This window comes from Aethalodelphis obliquidens, unplaced genomic scaffold (genome assembly GCF_003676395.1).
Source record: "Aethalodelphis obliquidens isolate GAN/ISIS:26980383/991018 unplaced genomic scaffold, ASM367639v1 scaffold83, whole genome shotgun sequence".
In the NCBI taxonomy this organism is placed as follows: Eukaryota; Metazoa; Chordata; class Mammalia; order Artiodactyla; family Delphinidae; genus Aethalodelphis; species Aethalodelphis obliquidens.
The window spans coordinates 2,517,985-2,545,888 of NW_020838027.1; the positions used below are offsets into that span (position 1 = coordinate 2,517,985).

The 27,904-nt window shown below is 43.8% G+C and overlaps 1 protein-coding gene across 2 annotated transcripts; it reads right to left on the bottom strand.

Moving 5' to 3' along the window:
• Positions 1 to 353: 353 nt before the first annotated feature.
• CCDC77 (coiled-coil domain containing 77) lies at positions 354 to 26,628 on the bottom strand. Of its 2 annotated transcripts, XM_027093456.1 has the most exons (13): positions 26,582 to 26,628; positions 23,557 to 23,609; positions 21,490 to 21,733; positions 18,320 to 18,462; positions 10,962 to 11,058; positions 10,031 to 10,066; positions 8,264 to 8,291; positions 8,099 to 8,190; positions 7,014 to 7,162; positions 3,469 to 3,685; positions 2,104 to 2,229; positions 1,853 to 2,005; positions 354 to 971 (listed from the first exon to the last, which is right to left on the bottom strand). In XM_027093456.1, the coding sequence occupies exons 2-13, from the start codon at positions 23,592 to 23,594 to the stop codon at positions 825 to 827; spliced, it is 1,470 nt and encodes a 489-aa protein (XP_026949257.1). In that variant the 5' UTR covers positions 23,595 to 23,609; positions 26,582 to 26,628; the 3' UTR covers positions 354 to 824. The 2 variants fall into 2 exon arrangements, with proteins under 2 accessions (XP_026949257.1, XP_026949256.1); XM_027093455.1 differs by lacking the exon at positions 8,264 to 8,291 and having other exon boundaries at positions 9,994 to 10,066; positions 26,582 to 26,626.
• Between the last annotated feature and the right edge of the window lie 1,276 nt (positions 26,629 to 27,904).

Sequence of the window (27,904 nt, forward strand, 5' to 3'; positions counted from 1 at the left end):
TCCGGGAAGATCCCACATGCCGCGGAGCAGCTGGGCCCATGAGCCATGGCCGCTGAGCCTGCGCGTCCGGAGCCTGTGCTCCGCAACGGGAGAGGCCACAACAGTGAGAGGCCCGCGTAACGAAAAAAAAGAAAAAAAAAACCCATAGTACTGGTAAAACACTGAAATTTTCATACAAGGATCATTGAAGTTTCACTCATGCTTACCAAAGTGGCACCTTTCCTTTCCTAGACAAACATTTTGCTTAAGAGTAGGGCCTCTGGTGCCCTCTGGTGAAACTTCCTGAGATGGGGTGTCCAGAAAGGAACTCAGGCCCTACAGCTCAGGGCTGACAGAACTGCGGCCGATTCGCGTTTGATAGGCTGTGATTTGCAGCCTTTGCCCTCTGCCCAGGAGAAAGGCAAACTGAGACCAGAGTCTTTATCTCCTGGGGTGGGCGTTCCTCCCACTAACACTCAGCCAAGCTCACAGCAAAAATGCTTTCTTTTTTGTCATTGTCTTCTTAAAAAAAACAAAAACAACCCTGTCATTATAAATGGGAGAAATAATGTGGGAAAGTCTGTAAATAATTCAGATTATAATCCAGACCAAATCACACCCCCAGCCCCACCCCCCCAAAAAAATCACAGAAAAGGTTAACAGGACAGCAAAAAATCATAAAGCTTAGGATGCAAAAAAAGCTCATCTTTACCTTGCCTTTATAATAATGGATACCACTACCCTAGACAACTCTGTGCCTACGGTTTCTGGGAGAAGGTGACCTTTTCCTCACATTTCAGGAAGCAGACCTACTCCAGACGTGTGCCAGTCCTAAAAAGTAAACATCAACAGAGTCTAAGTTCGTTCTCCAGGCTGAATACTTTGGACTTGAGGTTCTTCAGTTCTCCTTGTATTTTATGTGCCCGTCTGTTGCTGTCACGAACCTCACACAGGATGGCAAGATCCTGGTTTGCCCGGGTGTTAAGTGTTGCCTAGAGATTTGAAAAGAAGAAGAAGAAATGATTACGGCAGATGCCAGAGAGAAACCAGTCATAAAGACCAGGCTCTGTTGGCTCCTTTCTATGAGTCTTTTAGTACATAGGATAGCTTCAAGCCTTAGTTTAGTGACTAGCTAAAAGAAGGAAAATATGGAGTAGAATTAAGGCACAAAGGGCATGAGACGCTTTGCTTTCCCACACAATAGTAAAGGAGCCTTGAGATAGAGGTCAATCAGCAATTAACAATGAGTAAAAGGAAGAGACCGACATAAACATTATTAGTAAATTTGCCAAACAATGAAAGAAAGCATCTCTTCTCTTCTGTCATTAAGCTGCTTGTGGCACAGTGATCATTCAGGGTGTGTGGATGACGGTTAAACCTCTCCAAGGAGGCACTGAGGGCAACTCGGATTCTACACAAAGCCAGGTCTGACAGGAAAAATTGCTTTTTAACTCAGCTACTCACTTTCCCCATTTGTAAAACAGACACAGTGCTTTGTTTCCTTTTGGCCGCGCCGCGCAGCTCGTGGATCTTAGTTCCCTGACCAGGTACTGAACCCCGGCCCTGGCAGTGAAAGCGCCGAGTACAAATCACTGGACCGCCAGGGAATTCCCCGTAGACACAGTTCTTTTAATCTACTTCTTGAATTGGGCGGGATGAACATTTCTGTTGAGTTTAGCTTAGGTGGAGCATGATGATGCCGTCATTCAATTACTTCAGTCTATTCTGTCCTCCCTCCGGCATGCACTGTTTAAACTGATTTTTGTGAGAGTGAAAGGGTGGGGATGCGGCCCAGCTTTCCTCTGAGGGGCCCTCGTGCCCGTCAGCTCACCTGCACCTCTTTTCTCCCTCTTGGTAATTCAGGATCAATTACCTTATAGAGCATCTGCTCCAAGTCTTTCAGTTTTTGCTTGAGAGCCTTAATATCTGTCTTAAAGCCTTCTACTTCCAAGACACGTCGTTTCTCCAAGGCCTCGTAGCGTTTCGTCATGACCTGTAGACGCCTCCCCATCTTGTTGGTGCGATCCTAAACACAGGGACACAGGAGGGCATTTGTGGAGCTGAGGGAGCATCCCCGCGCCAGCTGCACTGCCCACCCCGTCGCGAGTGCAGAGAACTTCACACCTTAAAGATCTCTCTCCTCACTCCCTCCTCCTCACGAATTTGGGCAAGTTCTTCTTCTAGGGAAATGCACTGCTCTTGGTACATGCTGGACAGCTTTTTCTCTTGTACTATCTTTTCCTTCAGGGACTGTAGGTCAAAAGGAAAAAGAAATTAATACTCTGTTCTGGAATTCAGACTACTCATATAGCACTTAGGTAAAGAAAGGAAAGAAAGGATTTCTAGAAGTACAGAATGAGTTAAGCAACAAGACTCCAGCAAGGAACTCTGGAGAATGTTTGAAAACCTATTTCTAGAGGAATCTCTTATCTTTTTCCCTAAAGTGTACACAGTAGAAATTCTTTAAAATAAAACAAATATTTTTGGCTCTGGGAAGAGTCAGATAATGGAGTTCAGAACTGTACCAAGTAAGACATTACAACATACGTTTTGGGACATATTTCTGAAGTTCTTCTTTAAAAAGGAAAAAACATCAACAACACTTAAAATACGCATGTTCCATTGAGCAGCCAGAATGATCTTGAAAAAACCCAAATCAGAAGTCACTTCCTTACACACAATCCTTCAAAGACATAGAAAAGCTGAGCGCTGCGTCTTCTCAGCAGGACCGGGAAGGCCCCACGTGAGGGCCGCCCCCCCAACCTCCGAGCTCATTCCTCCAGGCCCACGACGACCTCCTCCCTCACACCGGCTCTTCGCTCTGCCTCATGCTCTTCCCCGAGGTCTGTGTGGCAAGCTCAGTCCCGTTTTTCAGGTCTCAGCAAAAACACCAGACTTAAGACGGTGTCCCTGTGCTTCTCTACGAAAGTACACCTCCAACAACAATATATAATCTTCATACAACCGTTTTATTCCTTAGTACCACTTCTTAATTTTTTTTTTAATTTAAATTTTTTGGGGTGTTTTTTTGGCCGCGCTACGTGGCTTGTGTGATCTCAGTTCCCCAACCAGGGACAGAACCGGGCCCATGGCAGTGAGAGCCCAGAATCCTAACCACTGGCCACCAGGGAGCTCCCAGTGCCACTTTTTTATAACCCATCGTTTTCTTGGTTACTTGTTAATGTTGCTGTTGTTTCTCACCCATTAGAATGTAACAGCTTGTTTACTGCCCCAGAGCCTAGCTCAGCGTAGGACTGCGACAAGTAATTGTTGAATGAATTTATCGATCGAGCCATACTTTAATTTTCTGAATCTGCAAACACTATAATGATGAGCTACTCTTTGAAACCTACTTCTTGAGGTTGCCGCTACAACAGCTTCCCGGACTAAATGGATCTTATTTGACAATTATTAGGTTCTTTGAAATTCTCTGAGTTCTTTCAACAATTCCAGAAAAAAAAAAATTCTGTAAAAGATAGAGGAAACTACCTTAATGTATTCATTTTGGTTGTAATGACTCTCATGAACTGGCCAAACTTTTCCACTTTTATCTTCTTTCTTCTTACACTGCACCCTGTATTGCTTAATCTTTGACATCAAATGATCCTTTTCAAGCATCCAGGACTTCTCCTTATTTTGGTTTTCAAATTTGAGTTGCAAGAAGTCTTTGGTGCTCTCGTAGAGCAGTTCCTTGGCGTGATGGAGACTAGGAAAGAATGTACAAATGCGGACATGAAGATGCTTCTATAGCACATGTGACACAGTTATTCCAAACAAAGCGAAGACACAGGTCCTTAAAGATGGTACAATATGTAAATTCTGTAAAATATTATTAGCAGTTTTAAAAACACGCTTCATCTGTTCACTGGCAATCTTATATATGTTATTGGACAAAGTATAAGCATCTACACTGGTTCACACACTGGTCATTACAGATATTCTCCCGAGGGCTGATTTCAGGTTATATGATTAGAAGGACTATAGAAATATTTACACACAGCCTAAGTACGGACTTTTCCCAGGCATCAGACTTTACAATAAAGAACTAAACCATGGTGTTCTGAATGAAGGTTAGCACGAGTTCTAAAATGTCAAAACAGCTTTGCTTTTTTCTGTGCTATGCTCCACGTGTAAGCTGCCCAACATCAAATCCTGGCCTTTTTTCGAGATCAACTTCCTCTATGGCGCCACCTCAGCAACTTCAGCCCACGCAGTCTCTTCATTCTCTGAAATTCCCCATCGCTTTAAATCTACGTCCCTGCGCTGTAATTTGACACTCGCTTAACCTTACTTATCATTTATTTTTGCCCCGATACCACTAGATCATCAAGGACAGTACCAACTACTGGAAACACACAGGTACTAAATATAGATTCCTGCTGACTGAGATTTAGGAAAAGGCAAATGACGTTTCCATGTTCAAAAAAGAATATCCCTAAGAGTTAGAACTCATTAGTTTAATATCAACAGCTAGAAAAATACTGTATCAAATGATCAAACTGCTTGCAAAAGGTATTAAATACCGTGAGGCAACCACTGCAGTTTTCCACTGAACAAATGTCAGATCCATGTAGTTCTTTTCATGAGTAACACAGTACAGAGATAAGGGGAAAATGATAACATAATGCCAGAAAGGTAACTGTCACCAGAGGAATATATATATTATATACAGAAAATACACATATATATCCTTATTTAGGTACGTGCACACGTGTATAAAGAGGGAGAAATTGATTCAGTTATCACAAGGACTGCTCTTACTTTCAACAAGTTATTTTATTCTATCTTATGTTATGGTCTCAGTTACAAACTGGGAAAGCATGATCTTGTTAGCGTACAAATGGTTTGAAAGTGACACCTAAAGGGCAGCCATTAATAGCCTTGGATTTCATGCCATTCAATACTCAGGATGATGAGCTAATGGAAGGAGCTGATTGTGTGCTCAGATACGCAGATGGCGCTAAACTAGGATGGTTATTAATAATCTGGAAGACAGATATAAAGTTACAATTTACCATGACAATTTAAAAATATTGTTCCCTTAAAAACAATTAAAACCCAACAAAGAGTGGAGCTGCTATGCTTAAGCACAAAATACCAACAATAAAAACGGAGAAGTACCAGTCAAATGCAAACATGACACTATGTTAAAGGAAGCAGAGCCTGCCGAGGGCTGGGAGGCATCTTCTACCTGCACTGATCAGAGAGCTCGACTTGAGTATCACCTCCAATTCTAGTGACCACACTTTAAAATGGAGGAAGAGACACTAAAGAAAGTCTGAGAAGACAAATAAAAAACACAACAGGACGAAGAATGCAACGTGAAAAACTATTTTAAAATGTAGGAAGTTTAATGCAGAAAGGAGAAGGTAAGCTGAATCAGCAAGTCTTCCAGCATTATTTGTTGTGCACACGGGGCAGGGCAGAGGCTACAGCCAGACCCTGGGAACAAAGACACAGTTATAACAGAAGGTGAAAAGGCCCACCACGCAGTCATGCTGGTCATCCAGGAAATGGGGGAGGAGACGTGTACCTCTGCTTGGGAAAGGTGTCAGAGAAGGGGTGACACTGCATAGTGAGGGGCCTCCTACACCGCAAGTGCTCTGTGAACAACGGTGTTACTGGTCTGACTGAAGAATGAGGTGAACTACAGCCACAGAGGAGCAGAGACTGAGGGATAAGGCTCCTAAGGGCTGAGGCAGCAGGACTCCATCAGAAGATACACGCAGTGAGGAAGCCTGCAGAGCACAAGGGGACCAGTGCCAGGAAGCACAGTCAGTTACTGCAACAATTTAAACAAGAACACAGCCTGGGCCAAGGTGGTAAGACAAACAGGGCAGAGAATGGACTGGACACAGGTTTCTCAGGCTCATACCTGACAGGGTCTGGAATTAGGGAACAGGAGAGCCAGGAGTCGAAGATCATCCTGAGGTTCCCAGCTTGGTAAACTAGGTGGATGTGACAGCATTAAACTAAATGGGGGGCTTCCCTGGTGGTGCAGTGGTTAAGAATCCACCTGCCAATGCAAGGGACATGGGTCCCACCCCTGGTCTGGGAAGATCCCACATGCCGCGGAGCAACTAAGCCCGTGTGCCACAACTACTGAGCCCATGTGCCACAACTACTGAAGCCCGTGCGCCTAGAGCCCGTGCGCCGCAACGAGAGAAGCCACTGCAATGAGAAGCCCGCGCACTGCAACGAAGAGTAGCCCCCACTCGCCACAACTAGAGAAAGCCCGTGTGCAGCAATGAAGACCTAACGCAGCCAAAAATAAAATAAATAAAATAAAATAAATTACACACCAAAAAAAGACATGGGAAAAGAGTGAAGTAGCAGGTTTGAGGTGGGGGAGGGGTGCTCGTTGGGAAAGAGAAAGTTGAGTTTCAATCACAGTAAATTTGAGGTGTTCAAACATATTCATCTGAAGATGCCTTTATAGCCCAGCTCTGGCCACTGGAAGTGGACAGAAGGCTGAGGAGGGTTAGACAGGAGGGAAAGACAGGAGCTGCAGGAACCAAGGGAGACTAATTTCAAAGAGGGGGTGATCAGAGGGGCCAGACACATAGAAAGACACTCATTACAGCTGGGACTGTGCAGAGGTAACTGGTCACAGAAATTAAGAAATCAGTGATGACGTCAGAGAGGGCACACTTAGTAAAATGGGGGGACGAAAGCAGACTGCAGAAAGCAGGGGGACAGGCAGGCAGGTCTGGGGCAAAACAGCAGGTTCAGATAGTTTCCATTTTCTTGTGCAGGTATGTTATACTGAGTCAGGTAACACATCAGTGGAGAAAAGGACATTTCTTGACAATAAGATCAAGCTAAAACCCGCAAATGGGTTGAAGGGAGTGTGTGGAATCCCCCCAGCCCTTCAGGAGAAGCATCAGCGCACCCAGGAGCCTGGAGAGAGGCGGGCGTCTGATAAGACACATCCTCAGCGCCGGGACCCCGTGCTGCCAACGGACAGGACTGCCACCTTCTAAACCAGCGGCAAACACCTTAAACCCACTGGTGCGGCCCTCTTGAACACTCACTTTCTGGTGAGCTCTGCGACTCTCTCCCGATCCCTCTGCTGATGAGCCTGCACTTCCTCCATGCGGATCCGCCTCTCCTCCACGAGCCCCGCCACCTGCTCCTGCGAGAGCCTGCTCCGCTCCTCCAGCTGGGCCTGCAGCGCTTCCACCTGGACGGGCCAAAGGGGCGAGGTGTCCACTCCTGCCCTCCCCCACTCACTTCTCACCTCTAAGTGAGCCTTTCTCCAGAAAAGTTTAAAAACAAAAACCCCACGAACAAAAGCACAGCAACACAACAAACAGGAGAAAAATCTCAGCTGGACTCCTCTTCACTATCTTACAAGTGGGCTTAGGCGACACAAGAACAGACTCCGTCCACACCGAGCAAAACACCTACATCACACCAGGAAAGCTGGAAAAGCCAGTCTCCCCTACCTGGGACTCTCATCTTCTCACCACCTCCCTTTCTGGACTTTTAGGACCGTCTCCCTTTTAAGACTTCCTAGTTGCACAGAGAGAGAATGACTCGTTTCTTCATTGTTAAATTTAACAAGTAGAGCAGAATGTGTGTAATGTAATTTCCTTCTCTGAGGCTGGCCGTCACAACCCCAAATGGAGCTACTGGCCAAAGGTAGAAACAGTCATTTAAATCAATACGCCCCCTGATGAGGACAGGAACTTGAGTGCAACTAGATGAAAAATCATGGTTGCAAGTGACATAGAGAGACCAGGTGGTTAGAGGATGACTTGCTACTTTCCTAGACTTTAGAACACACGCACCAGACAAATGGACTCATCCCTGAAGGTCAGTGTATCGGGACAGACAACTGCAGCTCTGTGTGTCTCGGCGCCAGCTCCAGAGGGAGTTCTGACTGTGATGGCTTTGTTGGGAGGGCTCGGCCTACGAGCTGAACGAACTGCAGGTTCAGAAAAGCACTGCTAGAATGGTGGAATACAGGGTAACGGTTGTAACACAGAACCCTGGGAAATTAAGAACCTCAGCCTTCCAATCACATGGCGTCTGGATGGACCATGTGGGCAAGGAGGCACTAGGCATATATGATGCCCGAGCCAGGCTGGTGGACAGAAATGGTTGTGGTCTGTACCTGCAGGATGAGGGTCTCCACGTCCCTCTGGTGCAGCTGGGCACTCTCCTCCTTCCGTCTCACTGCTGGTTTTCTCCTGCTGCCTTTAGAATCTAAAATAGAACATAAAAGTGAGGGGAGACCTTTACTTAGCTTTTCTTTCTGCTATTCAAGCATCAGCATTACCTTTGCAGAGGAGTTTGGTTTCCTTTATCTGTAAGGGAAGGAAAGGAAGAAAAAAGACAATGTACAATAACTATAGTGGTAAATTGTTCAAAGAGGAATCTCTTAAGGGAACTCTGCTAGGATATCATCTGGATAGTAATATTCATCTTTCTGAAGAATACACTACTCAATTTTCTTTGGAGTTGTCTATTTTCTTTGTAAAATCTTATTTAATTAGAAAGGGTAATGAATAAAAATACTAAGTCCAAACGTTTTAGTTATAATGTATAACCCAATTTTCAATGGACAAGATGATTTTAAAAATAAGCAACACTAAAATTGCACTAAACATAATTTAATTCTTTAGATAATTCAAGAAGCTTATTTAGGGACTTCCCTGGTAGTCCAGTGGGTAAGACTCCGTGCTCCCAATGCAGGGGGACCGGGTTCAATCCCTGGTCAGAGAACTAGATCACAAGTGCATGCCACAACTAAGAAGCCTGCATGCCACAACTAAAGGTCCTGCATACCGCAAGTAAACATGCCACAGCGAAGATCCTGCATGCCGCAACTAAGATCCGGCACAGCCAAAATAAATAAATAAACATTAAAAAAAAAGAAGCTTATTTATTTTTTTCTTTTTTTAAATTGAGGTATAGTTAATTTACAACATTAGTTTCAGGTGTAAAACACAATGATTCAAATTTTTTACAGATTATACTCCATTTATAGTTATTATGAAGTATTGGCTATATTCCCTGTGCTGTACAATATAGCCTTGTAGCTTATTTATTTTATACATAGTGGTTGGTACCTGTTAATCCCCTACCCCTATTTCACCTCTCCTCCCTTCCCTCTCCCAACTGGTAACCACTAGTTTGTTCTCTGTATCTGTGAGTCAGTTTCTGTTTTGTTATTCTCTAGTTTGCTTTATTTTTTAGCTTCCACATGTAAGTAATAACATATGATATTGTCTTTCTCTGTCTGACTTATTTCACTTAGCATAATGCCCTCTAGATCCATCCATGTTGCTGAAAATGGCCAAGACTTCATTCCTTTTTATGGCTGAGTAGTATTCCACTGTGTGTATATATACACACCACATCTTCTTTATCCATTCATCTATTGATGAACACTTGGGTTGCTTCCATATCTTGGCCATTATAAACAATACTGCTGTGAACATTGGGATGCACATACATTTTCAAATTAAAGTTTTCATTTTCTTTGTAAGAGAGTAGATCTTAAAACCTCCCATCACACACAAAAAAACAACTTGTAACCACATGCGTAGTGATGCATGTTAGCTAGACTTGCTGTGGTGAACATTTTGTAATATATACAAATATCAAATTACTATATTGTACACTAGAAACTAATGTTATATGTCAATTATATCTCAACTAAAAAAAAAGAAAAAGAAATAAAATTGGGATTTCCATTAAAAAAAGAGAGAGAAGGATAAGGAGACTGAGGCTTAGAGAGGCTAATTAATAGTCTGTGATTCCAGAAGTTGTCCAAATCTGTTTTATGACTTACCACCATAAGCATGTTAATTATATATTTTTTATTCTACTTCATTAAAACGTCATGGAAAGGTTTAAAAAAAAGGCAGCTCAGTAAGACCTTAGACTCCAGAGGCATCATTACGAACATTCATTATCACTACATGGTATGAAAAAGTTTCTAATTATTTGTACTGTGCTTTTTAATTCTGCATCAATAAGAATTTCTAATAATGTGGTTGGTACCTGCTCTGAAAGCTGAAGATTCATTCTGTTCACTTACTTCTACAGCTTGGATAGTCTTTTGGAAAATGCTGACCTGAAGAATCAAAAAAAAAGAGAAAAAAAAAGGTACAGAAATAGCCTTCTTATAAATGCAATATTTCACTTTTTAGCTTTAGTTCTGCAGATTAAACATTATTCGTAAATTAAATTGGTCAAAATCGATACAATCATATGAGGATGTCATGCATATGAGAGACCAAAGTGGACAAAGTAACAAATTGGATAAAACCCAGTGTTCTGAATATAAATTGGATAAAACCAGTGTTGGTGATATAAATGAAAAAATAAAACTTCAGGGTTATTTGGTAATATCGGCCAAAAAAAAAAAAAAGCAGTCTTTGACAAGGTCCTTTAGGAAAGTAACAGAAACACAGAAGTATGCATATATAGCTATGTATAAAAACTGCTCATTGAAGAACTGCTTACAGAAGTGAAAAAAGGAAAATCTCAAATACACAAATATTTCTATATGAATGGAAAAAGAGCTTTATCTCTGGGGTACAGAATTATGGGAGACTGCCACTTTTATATTAGATTCCTGAAATATGTGTGTTATTTTAACAAAGACCATGCATGAATTTTGTCATCAGTATAAACAAAGATTTAAAAAGAAACTAGTACTGAAACTTGTTCCCACACTAAGTCTGCTCCTGCTGTTCTCTCTAATCTCATCCAAAACATCTCCTCTGAGCTTTAGGTTTCCAAACGGTGAAACGGGGTAAACAATGTTACTTCCAAGGTTTTTGAAAAAAACTCACAAAGCTCTTTGTAATTAGAGAAAATGCTTTGAAAACTTCGGTAAACGTGAGCCTACCACAGCTAATTCTCCTTCTAGCTTCTTTAACAAGTACCAAAATTATTCTGATTATGGACCCCAGCTTGTATTTTGTAAAAGCCATGCCCACCCTGCTATACAAAGGACTACTTACCTTGTTGGGAGGCTCCTTATAAAAATAGGTCACTTCTCCAGTGTCTGTTCCCACAAGAGCCAAGAGATTCTGAATCTTCTTCTTGTCTTCTAGCTCCCTGCAATTCTCATAGAGAATAAGCAAACAGTGTCCAGAGTAAGTAAATTTTTGCTTAAAGGCTCTCCCTTCTGACTTTTTTTTCTTTTTTTTTTTTTGGTGATGCCACTTGGCATGCAGGATCTTTAGTTCTCCGACCAGAGATCAAACCCATGCTCCCTGCAATGGAAGCGTGGAGTCTTAACCACTGGACTGTCAGGGAAGTCCCTCATTTATTTTTAAAGCAATGATAACCTCAAGTTAAAATTAAATAGGATTAACCCTCCTACACTGTTGGTGGGAATGTAAATTGGTGCAGCCACTATGGAAATCAGTATGGAGGTTCCTTAAAAAACTAAAAATAGAATTACCATATGATCCAGCAATCCCACTCCTGGGCATATATCTAGAAAAGATGAAAACTATCTAATTTGAAAAGATACATGCACCCCAGTGTTCACAGCAGCACTGTTTATTGAATATAATAGCCAAGACGTGGAAGCAACCTAAGTGTCCATCAACAGAGGAATGGATAAAGATGTGGTACATACACACACACACACACACACACACACACATATACACAATGGAATATTACTCAGCCATAAAAATAATGAAATAATGCCATTTGCAGCAACATGGATGGACCTAGAGATTATCATACTAAGTGAAGTGAGTCAGACAGAGAAAGACAAATATCATACGATATCACTTATATGTGGAATCTAAAAAAATTATACAAATGAACTTATTTACAAAACAGAAATAGACTTATAGACATAGAAAACAAACTTACGGTTTACAAAACAGAAATAGACTCATAGACATAGAAAACAGACTTACAGATACCGAAGGGGAAGCAGTGGAGGGATAAATTAGGAGTTTGGGATTAACAGATACACACCACTATATATAAAATAGATATCCAACAAGGACCTACTGTATAGCACAGGGAACTCTACTCAGTATTCTTTAATAACTTATATAAGAATCTGAAAAATAGATGTATATGTGTACATACATACATACATATAGATATACATATGTATAAATGAACCACTTTTCTGTACACCTGAAACATTGTCAATGAACTATACATCAATTAAAAAAAAGTCAGGGCTTCCCTGGTGGCGCAGTGATTAAGAATCGCCTGCCAGTGCAGGGGACACGGGTTCAAGCCCTGGTCCGGGAAGATCCCACATGCCGCAGAGCAACTAAGCCTGTGCACCACAACTACTGAGCCTGCGCTCTAGAGCCTGCAAGCCACAACTACTGAGCCCACGAGCCCAGAGCCCGTGCGCCACAACTACTGAGCCTGCGCTCTAGAGCTTGCAAGTCACAACTACTGAGCTTGCGAGCCTAGAGCCCGTTCTCTGCAACAAGAGAAGCCACCGCAATGAGAAGCCCGCGCACCGCAATGAAGAGTAGCCCCCGCTCGCCGCAACTAGAGAAAAGCCCACACGCAGCAACGAAGACCCAATGCAGCCAAAAATAAATTAAAAAAAGAAAAGGTCAACAGAGAGGAGTCAGCATCTGCAACAGGCTCCAAAAAATTAACTAAATTAAATAGGATTTATCTAGACCTTACCTCTAAATTTTTTTGAATTTTATTTTTTTATACAGCAGGTTCTTATTAGTTATCTATTTTATACATATTAGTGTATATATGTCAGTCCCATAGCAGTGACTGAGACCTGCTGTAACTGAATCGCAGTTCACCTTCTGCCCACTCAGACTTCCCTTACTCCCTCACAGGTGGTTTATTCCTGAGAGCACTCCCCAACACACCTCCTGCAAGCAAATCTCCATTGCAGAGTTTGTTTTCCAGGGAACCCAACCAAAGACAGTTGATACCAGAAATGGACCAAGGAAGCAAATTTTAAAATGACATTTCAGAGCCTGTGATACGATGTGTTACAGAACACAGTGTTCTTAGGAGCAAGACAGATGAGTGATCAACAGGGTATAGCTTAAACAATTAAATAAAATTAAAGATGGCGGGGGGGACTTCCCTGGCCGTCCAGTGGTTAGGACACCGCACTTCCACTGCAGGGGGCATGGGTTCCATCCCTGGTTGGGGAACTAAGATCCCACATGCTGCGCAGCACAGCCAAGAGAGAAAAAAAAAATGGGGCGGCGCTGGGGGCTGTGTATTCTATACAAACTCACAAGCTCTGACCCATTTTCCATACCTCTGCTAGTTTTAAGACCCAGAGACTGTTACCTAAAGGAGAAGCTGTATCTCCCAGGAAGTAAGACCTGGTGATACCACAGCAAGTGTACATCGTGATGATTCCCTCATTACCTCCAAGGGCTTAAGCCATTTACTCAAGTAATCGTACACTGTGGGAAAGGAAATACCCGGACATGTCAAGGATCGCGGGATGCAGAGTCTCAGCTGACACCTGGTGACGTGAGCATTATCTAGGGCATTTGGGAACCATGCAATAAGTGGAATTTTGGTCCAGGTCCAGCTCAAGCTCAAAGTGGGTCCACTGGATCCAGACCCAGTCAGTGGTCATTTCCCCCATCTCCAAACGTATAACTGGAATGGACATAACTGGTGGCTGGCAAAGCCCCCAAGCTGCTGTCTTGGTCTCTGTGCTAAAGCACGCGGCAGCCCCTGACGCCGCCCCAGCCCCCCCCGGCCCCCCCCGGCCCGCCCCGGCCCCCCGCGGCCCGCCCCAGCCCGCCCCAGCCCGCCCCAGCCACGGTGGCAAGTCACGGCCTAAAGGGTGCGGGGTGGAGGCCCCACCAAACCCCATCCCTTCACAAGCACGACTCATGCAACCACACAGTAACAGTGGGCTACGACCAAGTAGGTCCAATTCCGGTGGCTGCCAGATGTAGCAGTATTTTTGCTAGAGCAAATTAACTTGGTTTTAGGTACACAGCATGTGGCTACTGATTAAGCAAATGTATTCCTTCCCATTCGTAACAGGACCGGAGCAGTTCTCATTCGTGTGAGGGGAACAACAGTATACTTTTACAGGCTTCCCTAGGACCTCGTTAACTCTTCTGCTCTCTATCAAATTTGTCCAAAAGGACCTGGATCTGGCCATTCCACACATCATATCAGTTCACTACTGAGATGTCCTATTAAATCAGACTGGATAGACAAGAAGTGGCGAGTGTGTTAGAACCTTACATGAGCTCTAAAGGGTCAGAGGTAAACCCTACGAGGCACGTCAGTGAAGTTTTAGGAGTCTGATGTAGGCTTGCCAGGATACTGGCAGGGACAAATCCCTGCACCTCACACCGACCACCACCAAGAAGGAAGCATAATGCAGGAAGAACTCCTCAGCTTCTGCAGACAACTTTTCCACACTTTGGAACATTACTCTGACCCATAAATCAGGTGACGTGGAAGGTGAGCTTTCAGTACGGTCCAGGGAAGCTAGGCATGAGGTCAAGGCTGAAACTATTAAGGAGATTAAATCAGTAAATCAAAAACCTCCCAACAAAGAAAAACCCTCGACCTGACGGCTTCAGTGGTGAATTCAACTAAACATTTAAAGAAGGACTAACACCAATCATTCTCAAACTTTTCCAAAAATTGAAGAAAAGGCGACACTTCCTAGCACTTCCTATGAAGCCAGCAGTGCCCTGATGCCAAAGCCAGACAAACATTACAGAACTACTACAGACCAATATCCCTTATGAACATTGATATAAAAATCCTCAACAAAATATTAGCAAACTGGTATTCAGCAGCATATTAAAAGGATTATACACCATATGTTAAGTGGAATTCATTCCTGGAATGCAAGCAAGCATGGTTCAACATATGAAAATCGATCAAAGTAATACAGCACATTAACAGAGTGAAGGAAGAAAACATACGATCATCATCTGATACAGAAAACGCATCTGACAACATTCAACACCCTTTTGTGACAAAAACATTCAACAAATTAGGGACGGAAGGAAACAACCTCTGCACAATAAAAGCCACATATGAAAAACCCACAGCTAACATCATACTCAACGGTGAAAGACTGAAAATTCTCTTCTAAGACCAAGAACGAGACAAGGATGCCCATTTTACAACTTCTATTTAACAAAGTATTGGAAGTCCTAGCCAGAGCAAGTAGAGAAGAAAAAGAAAGAAAAGACACCCAAATAGGAAAGCAAGAAATAAAATTACCTTTGTTCACAGATGACACGATTTTATACATAGAAAACCCTAAGGGTTCCGCAAAAAACTCTTGGAACTAGTAAGTGAATTCAGCAAAGGAGCATAACACAAATTCAATATGCATTTCTATACACTGTCAACAATCCGAAAAGGAAATTAAGAAAAGAATTTGATATACAATAGCATCAAAAAGAATAAAACATGCAGGAATTAACCAAGGAAGGGAAAGACTTACACACCGAAAACACTGCTGAAAGAAATGAAAGAATAAACAAGTGGGAAGACATTCTGTGTCCATGGATTGGAAGATGTAACATTAAGATGTCAATATGACTCAGAGCAATCTATAGATTCAGTGCAATTCCTATAAAAATCCCGAAATTTTTTACAGAAATAGAAAAATCTACCCTAAAATTCATATGGAACCTCAGGGGACTCCAAATAGTCAAAATAATCTTGAAAAAGAACAAAGTTGGAGGGCTCACACTGCTTGATTTCAAAACTTTAGTACAAAACTACAGTAATCAAAACAGTGTGGTACTCCAAACAACAACAAAGGGAATTCCCTGGCAATCCAGCAGTTACTACTCCGCACTTCCACTGCAGGGGGCACGGGTTCGATCCCTGGTCAGGGAACTAAGATCGTGCATGCCATGCAACGTGGCCAAAACAAAACAACACACACACATATACACACACAAAACAGTGTGGTACTGGCATAATGACGGACAAATAGACCAACAAAATACAATAGAGAGACCATAAATAAGTCCTGCATAGATGGTCAAATGATTTTCAACTTTCAATGGGGAAAAAGTCTTTTCAACAAACGGTCCTGGGAAAACTAGGTATCCACGTGCAAAAGAATGAAGTTGGACCCTTACCTAATACACATACAAAAATTAACTCAAAATGGATCAAAAATCTAAATGTAAGATCGAAAACTATAAAACTCTGGGCTTCCCTGGTGGCGCAGTGGTTAAGAATCCGCCTGCTATTGCAGGGGACACGGGTTCGAGTCCTGGTCCGGGAAGATCCCACACACCGCAGAGCAGCTAAGCCCATGTGCCACAACTACTGAGCCTGCGCTCTAGAGCCAGTGAGACACAACTACTGAGCCCATGTGCCACAACTACTGAAGCCCACGCGCCTGGAGCCTGTGCTCCGCAACAAGAGAAGCCACCACAGTGAGAAGCCCGCGTGCAGCAATGAAGACCCAACACAGCCAAAAATAAATAAATAAATTAAATAAATAAATTAAAAAAAAGAAAACTATAAAACTCTTAGAAAAAAACCATAGTGATATTGGATTTGGCAATGATTTCTTGGATTTGACACCAAAAGCAGAAGCAATAAAAGGAAAAATATACAAATTGGACCTTATGAAAATTAAAAACTTTACTGCATCAAAGAACACTATTAAAAGCGTAAAATGGCAACTGTCAGAATGGGAGAGAACACTTGCAAATCACTTATCTGATAAGGGATTAATATCCAGAATATATAGAGAACTCCTAAGACTAAATAACAGCAAACAGCAACTCGATTCGAAAATGGGCAAAGGACTGAAATAGACATTTCTCTAAAGAAAATATACAAATGACCAATAAGCAATGGAAAAAATGCTCATCATCAGTAATCATTAGGGCAATGCAAATCAAAATAACGAGATACTACTTGACATCCATAAGGATGGCTTATTATTAAAAAATGGAAAACAGGGACTTCCCTAGTGGCGCAGTGGTTAAGAATCCGCCTGCCGATGCAGGGGACATGGGTTCAAGCCCTAGTCCGGGAAGATTCCCACATGCCATGGAGCAACTAAGTCTGTGCGCCACAACTATTGAGCCTGCGCTCTAGAGCCTGCGAGCCACAACCACTGAAGTTCGCGCGCCTAGAGCCTGTGCTCCGCAACAAGAGAAGCCACTGCAATGAGAAGCCTGCGCACCGCAGCAAAGAGTAACCCCCGCTCACCGCAACTAGAGAAAGCCTGTGTGCAGCAACGAAGACCCAACACAGCCAAAAATAAATAAATAAATAAATAAATATTTTTAAAAAATGGAAAACAAGTGCTGGCGTGCTTTAGAAGAAATTGGAACCCTTGTGCACTGCTGGTGGGAATGTAAAATGGTGCAGCCACTGTGGAAAACAGTATGCTGGTTCTTCAAAACAAATAATTAAACACAGAATTAGCATTTGATCCAACAATTCCACTTCTGGATAGATACACAAAAGAACTGAAAGCAGGAACTTGAACGGGTATTTGTACACCCATGTCCAGAGCAGGGTTATTCACAACAGCTAGAAGGTTCAAACAACTCAAATGTCCATCAACACATGAATGGATAAACAAAATGTGGTGTATACATACAATGGAATATCATTTGGCCTTAAAAAGGAATGAAATTCTGACACATATGTTGTACAATGTGGATGAACCTTGAAAAAATTATGCTAAGTGAAATAAGCCAGACACAAAAGGACAAATACCGTATGATTCCACTTATATGAGGCCTAGAATAGTCAAATACATAGAGACAGAAAATAGAAGAGTGGTTACTAGCGGCTGGGGGAGGGGAAATGGGGAGTTAGGGTTTAGTGTTTGGGATGATGAAAAAGTTCTGGAGGTGGATGGTGGTATGGCTGCACGATGACGTGAATGTACTTACTGATATTGAACTCTACACTTAAAAATGATAAAAATGGTACATTTTAGGTTAAGTATATTTTACCACAATAAAAAAAAAAGTGCACTGTAGTGGATGCCATGGGACACTGCTCAGATGCTGCCCTCAGGACCAAGATGCCCATAACCCGGGAGCTGCCCTTGACTGAAGGGGGCTGCCTCTCCCGAGCTTATCTCCCTGGTGGCAGCCTGCATGCAATGACTGACCACCCGCTGTGGGGTTGGCTAAGGCCTCTGTTACCTCGGTGGACTCTACCACAGTTCAAATTCCCCCTCAACCCAAATCTGCTCATAGCTGTTCTTCCTAAGAGCCTCCCTGCTAACCATCGTGCCGGCAAATCTCCATCTCAGAGCCTGTCCCCTGGGAATGCAACCTAAGAGAAGGACCACAGAGAAATGTATCTTGTTGAGCTTGATTTAGAAATATACCCCCAACATTTCCCTTCTCTCACTTGGTACCTGATTCTCAGTCGGTCGTTTTCTGAGTAGAGGCGTAAGACATGCTCCCGCTCCTGGAAGAGGCAGACCTGCACGTCGCTTAGAGCTTTCTGCAGCTCAGCAATCTCTTCCTCCCTTTGCTGCAAATCCCATTCAAGTTTATGCTGGGGAAAAAGTTAGTTGAAAACACACTGGGCTTCATAGGAGTATCTCTCGTTGGATGCGGCAGAGTCAGTTCACGTAGAAATATTACAAAGCAGATGGTTTCATCAATACAGGATCCAAATGACAACAACAGGCTGTGTACAGACAAGTTGAAAACTACAAAGTGAGCGTGACGTTTGCATTCAACATCAGAGCTCTCACGGTTCCTTTTACAGACGAGAGAACCCAGGACGCCACGTGATCCACCTGTTCTAGTCACACTTTTAATGCTTTCTATGTAAGAAGCATTGTTATGAAATTCCGGAAAACAAAGATGAAAAGGTATGATTCTTGCCTACAGAGCTGAGGAATTGTGTGGGGAGACAGACATGCCAACAATTAAAATGCAAGAATTATTTAATGGAGAAGCACGCACGGTAAAATGGTAGAGGGGGAAGGTACGGCAGGAGAAGAATCTCTGGAGCCTGTTGGGGGAAGTCAGAGTCCACCACCAGAAAGCTGAAGCCTGAAAGGAAGGCCGTTAGAGACAAGCAGAGGGCAGTGCTCTCGGGAAAGAGCGTGGTAAACCAGCACAAACCAGCAAAGAGCCGGAAATGCTTGGCCGACCACGAGGACCTCAGCATCGCTGGAGTGGAAAGTGAGAGGCGGCCGGGGTGGTGTGGCGCTGGAGGCTGGGACCGTGGAAGATGCTCAGGTGAGATGAAACTGGAGTTTGAATAGTGCGGCAGCAGCAGTGATGAGGTGGCCGGAAGGGACTGAGCGACATTCAGGACGCAGAATCAGTGGGTCTTAGCGAATGACTGAATGGAGGGCTGGGCAGAACTGCAGGCAATGACGCCAGTCACGAAGGCACAGAATAAAGAAAAGTTAAGAGACAGGGGTGAATGGAGGGAAATGGCAGTGGTCTATGCGCACACATGGGCAGGGAGAGGAAAAGGAGGTTCGTTCAGATACAGACACACCACCCTGGAGCTCAGGAGGAGAACGAGTCAGCACTAGTTACCTGGATGTCACAGTCCCATAGGCAGAACTACAATGCATGGATAAAATGAGATCATTTACGGTGGAGTCGGGAAGAACTTGGGAAGACTAAGGAAGGAGAGCTGTCAACGGACACTGAGAACCGGTCAGAGAGGGCGACAGACACTGGGAAAGAAAAATGACACCGGAATCAAGACGGGAGCAGAGTTTTGGGAAAGGAGACGTCGACAGTGACAAACACTGCAAAGGGCACAGAGAGATGAGGTAATTTTGGCAGCAGGTCCTGGAGTCCACAGGTGGAGCAGCGAGGACAGGACCCAACCACAGTCAAGGAGTCGCCGAGTGGGTGAGGAAGTCAAACTATTCCGGAAGGGTGGCTGGGAAAGAAGGCGCCTCCCCGCTGAGAGTAGGTGGGGGTGCAGCTAGAGGGGTGCCTTTCTCTTTTGTTGGGAAAGACTTGAATCTGTCCATATACTGAGGAGGAAAAGCCAACGTCAGGCAAGAGGTTAAAAACAGAACACAAAGGGGAGTTCCCTGATGGCCTAATAGTTAAGATTTGGGGCTTTCACCGCCATGGCCCGGGTTCAATCCCTGGTCGGGGAACTGAGATCCTGAAAGCCGTGCAGCATGGCCAAAAATTAAATTAAAAAACAAAAAAACAAAAAAAAAAAACACAAAGAGGCGAGGTAGCAAAGCAGGGTTTCTTAGGAAAGAAAGGGGGTTGGGTAGCAGAGAAAGTGCTGGATCATTCAGCTCACTGTGGTCCCTGGATCAGTAAGGAGGAGGAGATGGATACGGACGCAGGTGACTGTGTGTGGATGGGCAGGAAGCTGGTGTTCCCTCTGTGAACTGGGAAGCAAGGCTGCCTGAGGAGACAGGGAGCATGCGGGCAGGAGGGGAGCAGTGAAGGCAGGGCACAGGCGTGCAGGGACGGGGAGCCGACCACTGATGGGTAAGAAAACTGCTGCGTGGTGACTGAGGATACAGATGATTTGTTTACCATGAATTTATCCTGTAATGACCTGTGACCTTTCTAGGACAGTGGTTCTCAACTGGGGTGGTTTTGCCTATGCCCCCAGGAGAAATCTGGCAACATCTGGGGGCATGTTGGACTGTCACAACTTGGGGGTGGGGTGGGCTACCGGTATCCAGCGAGTAGAGGCCTGGGATGCTGCTACACATCTTGCATACACAGGACGGTCCTCACAACAAAGAATCATCAGCCCTCACGTCAGTAAGGCCAAGGCTGAGAAGCCCTGCTCCAGGACACAGGTGGTCGAGGATGGGGTTAAGCCACAGGGAGGGCTTCTGCCGGGCAAGGGGCGCAGATGAGCAGGGCCGCGTGCAGGCAGCACAGCGACTAGACTACTGGAGAGAAGCCCATGGGCTTCGGGTTAGAAGCGGGACATGGTGGCCAGAAGCTGCCCTGCTGCCCTGAGCACACTGAGAAGCCAGGAGCTGTGGAGGCAACACCGAAGCGAAGTCAGGTGTGAGGGAGAGAGAACCAGAGGTGCACAAGAGGCTGAGACAAAGAGTGAAGACTTTAGAGATGGAGCACTTTAGGGCATCGTGATCCAACGGGGCACCCAGATGGTGGGCAGCTCAGCTGGGGTGGAGGGGATCAAAAGAGGATGTTGAGGACTTTGCTGGTGGCGCAGTGGTTAAGAATCTGCCTGCCAATGCAGGGGACATGGGTTTGAGCCCTGGTCCGGGAAGATCCCACATGCCGCAGAGCAACTAAGCCTGTGCGCCACAACTACTAAGCCTGCGCTCTAGAGCCCGCGAGCCACAACTATTGAGCCCACGAGCCAGAACTACCGAAGCCCGCGAGCCTAGAGCCTGTGCTCCGCAACAAGAGAAGCCACCGCGATAAGAAGCCCACGCACTGCAAAGAAGACCCAACGCAACCAAAAATAAATAAATTAATTAATTAAAAAAAAGAAAGAGGATGTTGACAAGTGTACTGTGACACCAGCTGGCACTCGAAGGCCTTCTCAGCAAGGGGCTCACGCAGAGTGCACGAGGGGGCACCGGCTCCTCCTCACCTGCCCTTCGCAGGCCTCTCTGTACAGCTCCAGCTTCTTCAACAGGCCCTCGTTTTCTGCCTCACACTCAGACATCATCTTCTGGTAATATTCTAGAAGCTCCTGAGAAGGGCAGAGGACGGCCAGACGATCTTCCACTGAAGGCAAGGGAGTTGACTGCACGGAATCGGAGAAAGACACCCCCTTCCACCTGGTGGGGCCACTGAAGCCACCGGCAGCCTCCTGCTTGGGGAGAGCCGTCAGCCTGTGTGAGATTAGGAAGGACACGTTCATAAACTGTCTGGACATTTATGAGATGTTACAATTTCTTAAATTAAAAATCAGGTTTATGGGCTTCCCTGGTGGCGCAGTGGTTGAGAGTCCGCCTGCCGATGCAGGGGACACGGGTTCGTGCCCCGGTTCGGGAAGATCCCACATGCCGCGGAGCGGCTGGGCCCGTGAGCCATGGCCGCTGAGCCTGCGCGTCCGGAGCCTGTGCTCCACAACGGGAGAGGCCACAACAGCAAGAGGCCAAAAAAAAAAAAAAAAAAAAAAAAAAAATCAGGTTTATGTCCTTAAAGTGCTTATAATGAAGGTGCTCACAAACCTTGAAAGTCTGATGTTACAGGTTTGTGAATAATCTTATGAACTGCTTTCCAGGTATTAAAGGTTTAAGGCTGGATTCAAAATACAAGTTAGAGAGTAAAAAAAATCATTAAAAAAAAAAAAAGGAATATCAACTAGGTAAGACCAGATAGTGACAGTCAAAAATTTGATACTATAAGACATACAGCAATAGGAACTTATGTGCTGTTGATGGAGTGTAATTTGGTGAAACTACAGACAGTAAATTGGCACAATCTAGTAAAATTGCAATTTCTTTTATCTGCACAGACATATGAGGTAACACATACAAAAATGTTCCTAATAACATTCTTTGTGATAACAAAAACAGTAAAGCTTCCAATGTCTGTTTGATAGGATAGTGGATAAACTATGGTATATTCATACGGTGGAATATTCTCAAAGTTATAGAAACTATGAATTAGATACATGTATGAATATGAATGAACTATCTAAACATTAAATGCAAAAATGTATGTAGATGCATATACAGACGATATTGCCATTTAAGATTAGAACATGCATAATGAAACAGTTTATTTTTAGGAGTAGATATATAAGTGGGAAAACTTTTAAGGAAGGGCATGATAAAGATTCAGGATTAGAAAATACAGGCTAGTCAGTAACCACACGACCAATCAGACCCTAGTCTCTAGCATCAAAGACTTGAATTACATGGACCAAGACCAGCCAAGATCAAAGGCTAATCAAAGGCTGGACCAGAGGGATTTTTTGTTTGTTTGCTTTTAGCAAACAAGAGACTTAAGCTGAAAACAATGAAAGTTAGAAAACAAATGATACGTAAGTGGAGAAATCCTCATGTGAGAATTAATCCACTTTGGCTAACTGCCTGCAATTTATTATACAACAACAAAATAGACCACAGAGTAGAGAAATTTTATACCAGAAGCCCCGAGTTGTAGTTAATGAAGGTTATGGGCAGCACTTTTAATAAGTGAGCACGTACAGGAAAGACATTAAAATCCACTTTCAGCTAGCATGAAGAACAAATATTTTCTCAATCATCAAAAGCTCACAACAGAAATATTACTGTACTTAGTTTCATGTTTTGAAAAGGTGTTGCCTTATAACTCTGGGATATAGGTTAATAGATAAACTAAGAGGTATTTCTGAGATTCTGCAAACGAGAGTGTGGCAATGAGGATGAAGATGAGGCATCATGCAGGTTGACACAGAGGCAGAGTCCAAAGTCCCCTGTGTTTGTCTATTGGTTGTTTCCTCTATAATCCAAGGGTCCACTGGCACCGTATGAGGCCCACATAAAATGCCTGTATTCTTGTGTTAACATCTACTATGTCCTAGTTTTTAATCTAAATTCCACATAATTAGAGAAATGAGGTCTAATATAGTCCAAATCCAAAACTCTTCTAGTTCCTAAGCCAATGTGTACTAAGAAGTCTGGATTCTTTATTTCAACAGCTCAAAAATAAGCAAATGTCTTACCTTCTGCAGACAGGAGATTGCGTCGGGGTAAAGTTCATGCTGTCCTTTCCCACCTGTCAAATACACAAAAACTCAAAATGAGGGGTCAGGAACAGAAGAAAAGCACAGGGCGTGCCGACAGGCCCCCCACCAGCGCCAGCTGTGCTCTGGCAGCACCAGAATGTGATGTTTTAGTTTTCGTTTATTTTTTTTGCCACACTGCTGGGCACGTGGGATCTTAGCTCCCCGACCAGGGAACGAACCCGTGCCCCCTGCATTGGAAGGTGGAGTCTTAGCCACTGGACCACCAGGGGACACCCCAGAATGTGATGTTTTAGAATGTAGTATTCTTTAAAGTAGTTCCAAATCCTGAAATTCTATGGAGGCATTCTTCCTTATTATTATTTTCAAATAAAATCAGAATGGCATTTAGTATTTCGATGGACAAGCAGACAAAAGAATAGCCTTAGTATGAAGGTTTACTGCAACAAATTTACATGCAAAACAAATTTACAATCCTTTTGCTGAAATTATAGGAGAGGGAGATGCAGAAAAGTTTCTAATAACCAAGAGAAATTAAGTGGATATTAAGGTAGAGGACCCATCATGCTAAATTTAAGATAAATACAAAGCCATTGATATTATCTTTATTTGGTGCGCTGTGTCTATTGTTTCCCATCCTCCTCAACAAGTCACTCCTGCATTTGTGTGCCTGACAGTGTTAACCTCCCTTTTAAAATATTGCTTTGTCGTTGAGAGCTCTGAAATCAGACAGACTTGGATTTGAGTCAAGGTTCTGTCCCCTATTAGTTGTGTGACCTCAGGCAAGTTTTTACTTAACCTCTCTAAACTTCAGTTACTTATTAGAAAATGGGGATAATAATAGCATTATGTCATAGGTTGGTGTAAGGATTAAATGAACAAAAGGGCTGAGCACGTGTCCAACACATTTAAGCACTCAATAAATGCAGGTGACTGCTGTTTTCACTGAAAATTTTACTCCCTTGGTTCAAAAGGTTCTGTCTTCAGGGACTTCCCTGGTGGTCCAGTGGTTAAGACTCCACACTCCCAATGCAGGGGGCCTGGTTCCATCTCTCGTCAGGGAACTAGATCCCGCATGTCGCAACTAAGACCCGGCAGAGCCAAATAAATTAAAAAAAAAAAAAAAAAAAAAGGCTCTGTCTTCAACTTTCTTTACTACTTCCTCTATCCATTTCTTCAGGAACATCATTATTCCCACTGCTTTTATGATTACCTGTATCATCTAAAACACTACCTGGCAAAGAGTAACTAACAAGTACTTGTTTAATGAATAAATGACATCTCTTTTCATCTCCTGACTTGAATTTCCAATTATGTAACAGACATTTTCACCTATATGTCCCACTGGAGCTTGAAATGTTTAACTTAAAAAAAAAAAAAAATCCCAGACTGAAGCAGCTCACTCCTGGGTCATGAACCCAAAGATTTGGTCAAAATTGACCTATGAAACTCCTTAATATTAAAAAAAAAAAAATCATTCAAGTCACATATTTTTTAGCACCTCAAAGCTAACACTTCCCAAACTAAATACAGCATCTTTGTCATCCAAACATATTCCTTTTTTCATATTTTAGTTAATAATTCAGCATCTTCCAAACCACCTGGACTTGAAATTTTATTTTTTAAATTTTTATTATAGTTGCTTTACAATATTGTGTTAGTTTCTACTGTACAGCAAAGTGAATCAGCTCTACGTATACATATATCCCCTCTTTTTTGGATTTCCTTCCCATTTAGGTCACCACAGAGCACTGAGTAGAGTTCCCTGTGCTCTACAGTACGTGCTCATTAGATATCTTTTTACATAATATCAATAGTGCATATATGTCAATCCCAATCTCCCAATTCATCCCACCCCTGCTTTCCCCCTTGGTATCCATACTCTATGTTGGACTTGAAAATTTAAATTCATCACTTCAATACTCCTTCTCTTGACCCTTTCATCCAACCGTATGAAACTCCTGTATATTCGGACAATGGCCATGTTAACTCAGGATCTCCACATCTTCTTCCCCACCCTACTACAATGGCTTAACTCTTTTACCACCCGCCCCTCTCCTGGACCATCTTCTAATAAGTCGTAACATTCATCCATGGCTCCTGAGAGTCTAATGCACTAAATCAAACTCTGCCTAAACGTCATGTCTTTTTAAATTTAAGGACCAAACCTACCTCTCCTACCTTACTTCCCTCCACTCCCCTAACGTGCCCTTGGTTTCCAGATAACCTTGCCTCCGTGCCTTTGTTCATGAGCCTCCCTCCAGCGGGCCAATACTTCCCTCCACTCTCATAATTTCACTTAATGAAATCCCATCTCCGCACGAAAACTCAAATACTACCTCCTCCATCTCTTCTCTGCGTCTCTCCATCCAAAAATGAACTAACTGCAAAAGAATCCCATTTGTAATTGTCTAAAACTGAACACAGTAGAGTTCTTTGTGGCTATCACCTCTCCCACGACGGGGTGCGTTCCCTGTAGGTGGGAACATGGTTCTATCTCCCGAAAGAACGATACCCTTGTTTATAGACAAACTACTGAGTTTCATCCAGCTTCTATCCATCCCTGTGACACCCCTGTTTAGGTATATATATTTATAGCTTATCTATTTACAATTAACATCTGCTTAGCACTTGAACATTTATTATTTTCTTTACTCCACAACTCTGTTTAGTATTTTTATTACCCCTCAACTTTACAAGTGAGGAAAGTGAGGCTGAGACCGGCGGGGAGTGAGGGAATTCCAGGGGCCCACATTCCGTACTCTTTTCTCCATTTCTCCCCGTGTTGACCCCCGGTGACCACAGCCTCCCATCCTCCAGCGCCCTCCCCCGCCCAACCAGTCCTCCGGCAGATGCTAACGGTTCCCTCCGGCCTCCCGACGCGCCCTCTCAGACTCACACCCCTCCCCTTCGCACTACTCCCGCAGCTTCTTCCCTGCAACCCGCCTTTTCCTCCCCAGACCCCTTCCCTGACCCCCGTTCCGGAACCCGGAACTCCACTCACGTCGCCCAGAGCCGCAGACGCCGAGAGCCCAACCGAAAAACAAGTCAAACCACCGGGCGTCGCGGCGCCACGGAACGTGCAAGACCCCGTCCAATCGCCCACTGGTTTACACAGCCCTCTGGATTGCGCACCAATAGAAAAGCTGTTCACACAGAGGCCCGCCCCTTCCCGCCCTCCCTCGCGCTCCTTGCCCCGCAGAGGTCGCCGGGAAGTGTAGTTTTCCTTCTGCACACAGCTCTCTGGATGGAGGAGGTGGCACGCGAGCAACCCAGCTCCTCCCGGTACTGGTGGTGTTGATGTTTGGGGTCCGACGCCCTAGTTCTGGCGCACTTTAGGGCTCCCAGTTTAGGCTTTCTCAACTACTTTGTTTTCATGAAAGATGATGCAGAAATGCTGTGCATAATCACAGGATTATTATGAATTGGAATATACGAGTTTATCTCAAGGAGGTGAAGAGTCTTAAGAAGATAGTTTCTTCTTCAATGACCTGATGGTGTAGAGCCAAGACAGGACCTGTGGATCAGTTTCTACAGTCAGAGGAGTATGTATATAAATGTTGTTTTTATCAGGTAGCAGACACACCCTCCTTTTCCTGAGAGGTGTGAGAAATTGTCTTTAATCATATATGTTAGTTCAAAAGCTAATTGTGATCTCATCTCTGCAGAAGAGTTGGGTGTAGGGGGAAAGGCACTTTAATATCAGAGCTGCAGCTACTGAGACAGGCTGGGATGTGGGACCCTTTACTGCAATGCTTGCACCTGGACAAACGTCTCCTCCAGCAACAGAATACAAAGAAACTATGAGAGACTAAAAATAACTGCATGCCTGCACAGTTGGGGCAAAACAGGAACAGGAAGATACAACAAGGCCAAAACCCACCTGCCACGATCCCTGCACACAGCACTACTGGGGAGGGGTGGGCAGACCCCCTAAGCCACCCTTCCGGCCCGGGGTTGAGCAAGGGCACCTGTTACTTGTTTTCACTCCCTCCCTGCTGCAGAATGAGTCCCAATAAAGACTTGCCTGAATTCCTCATCTGGCCTCTTATCAATTTCTATTGATTGAAAAATCCAAGGACCCTGGTTGGTAACACTACTGGTATGGAAAAGCTGGGACTCTTCACTGGTCTGAGACCTAAGGAAGTCTAAAAGGAACTTGCCATCTTCTAAATCTGCTTTTTTTCCCCTTTTGTGATTTTCTGTTAGTTATATCAAGATTTTCCCAGACACCTTGGCTCAGTACTTTTGTCTCTCTTTTGGCACCTGCATTTTTTAAAAAAACAAATCATGGTGATCTTACCTTCCTACTAGTTCTCAAATTTGT

Bases quoted from the DNA above. Each gene is read 5' to 3' on its own strand.
- CCDC77 (XM_027093455.1), bottom strand. From the start codon at position 23,594: ATGAACTTTACCCCGACGCAATCTCCTGTCTGCAGAAG. The intron at 21,734-23,556 runs GTAAGACATTTG...AATCTCACACAG, and splicing joins CAATCTCCTGTCTGCAGAAG to GCTGACGGCTCTCCCCAAGC. The intron at 7,163-8,098 runs GTACAGACCACA...TGGCCCGTCCAG, and splicing joins TGGAGACCCTCATCCTGCAG to GTGGAAGCGCTGCAGGCCCA.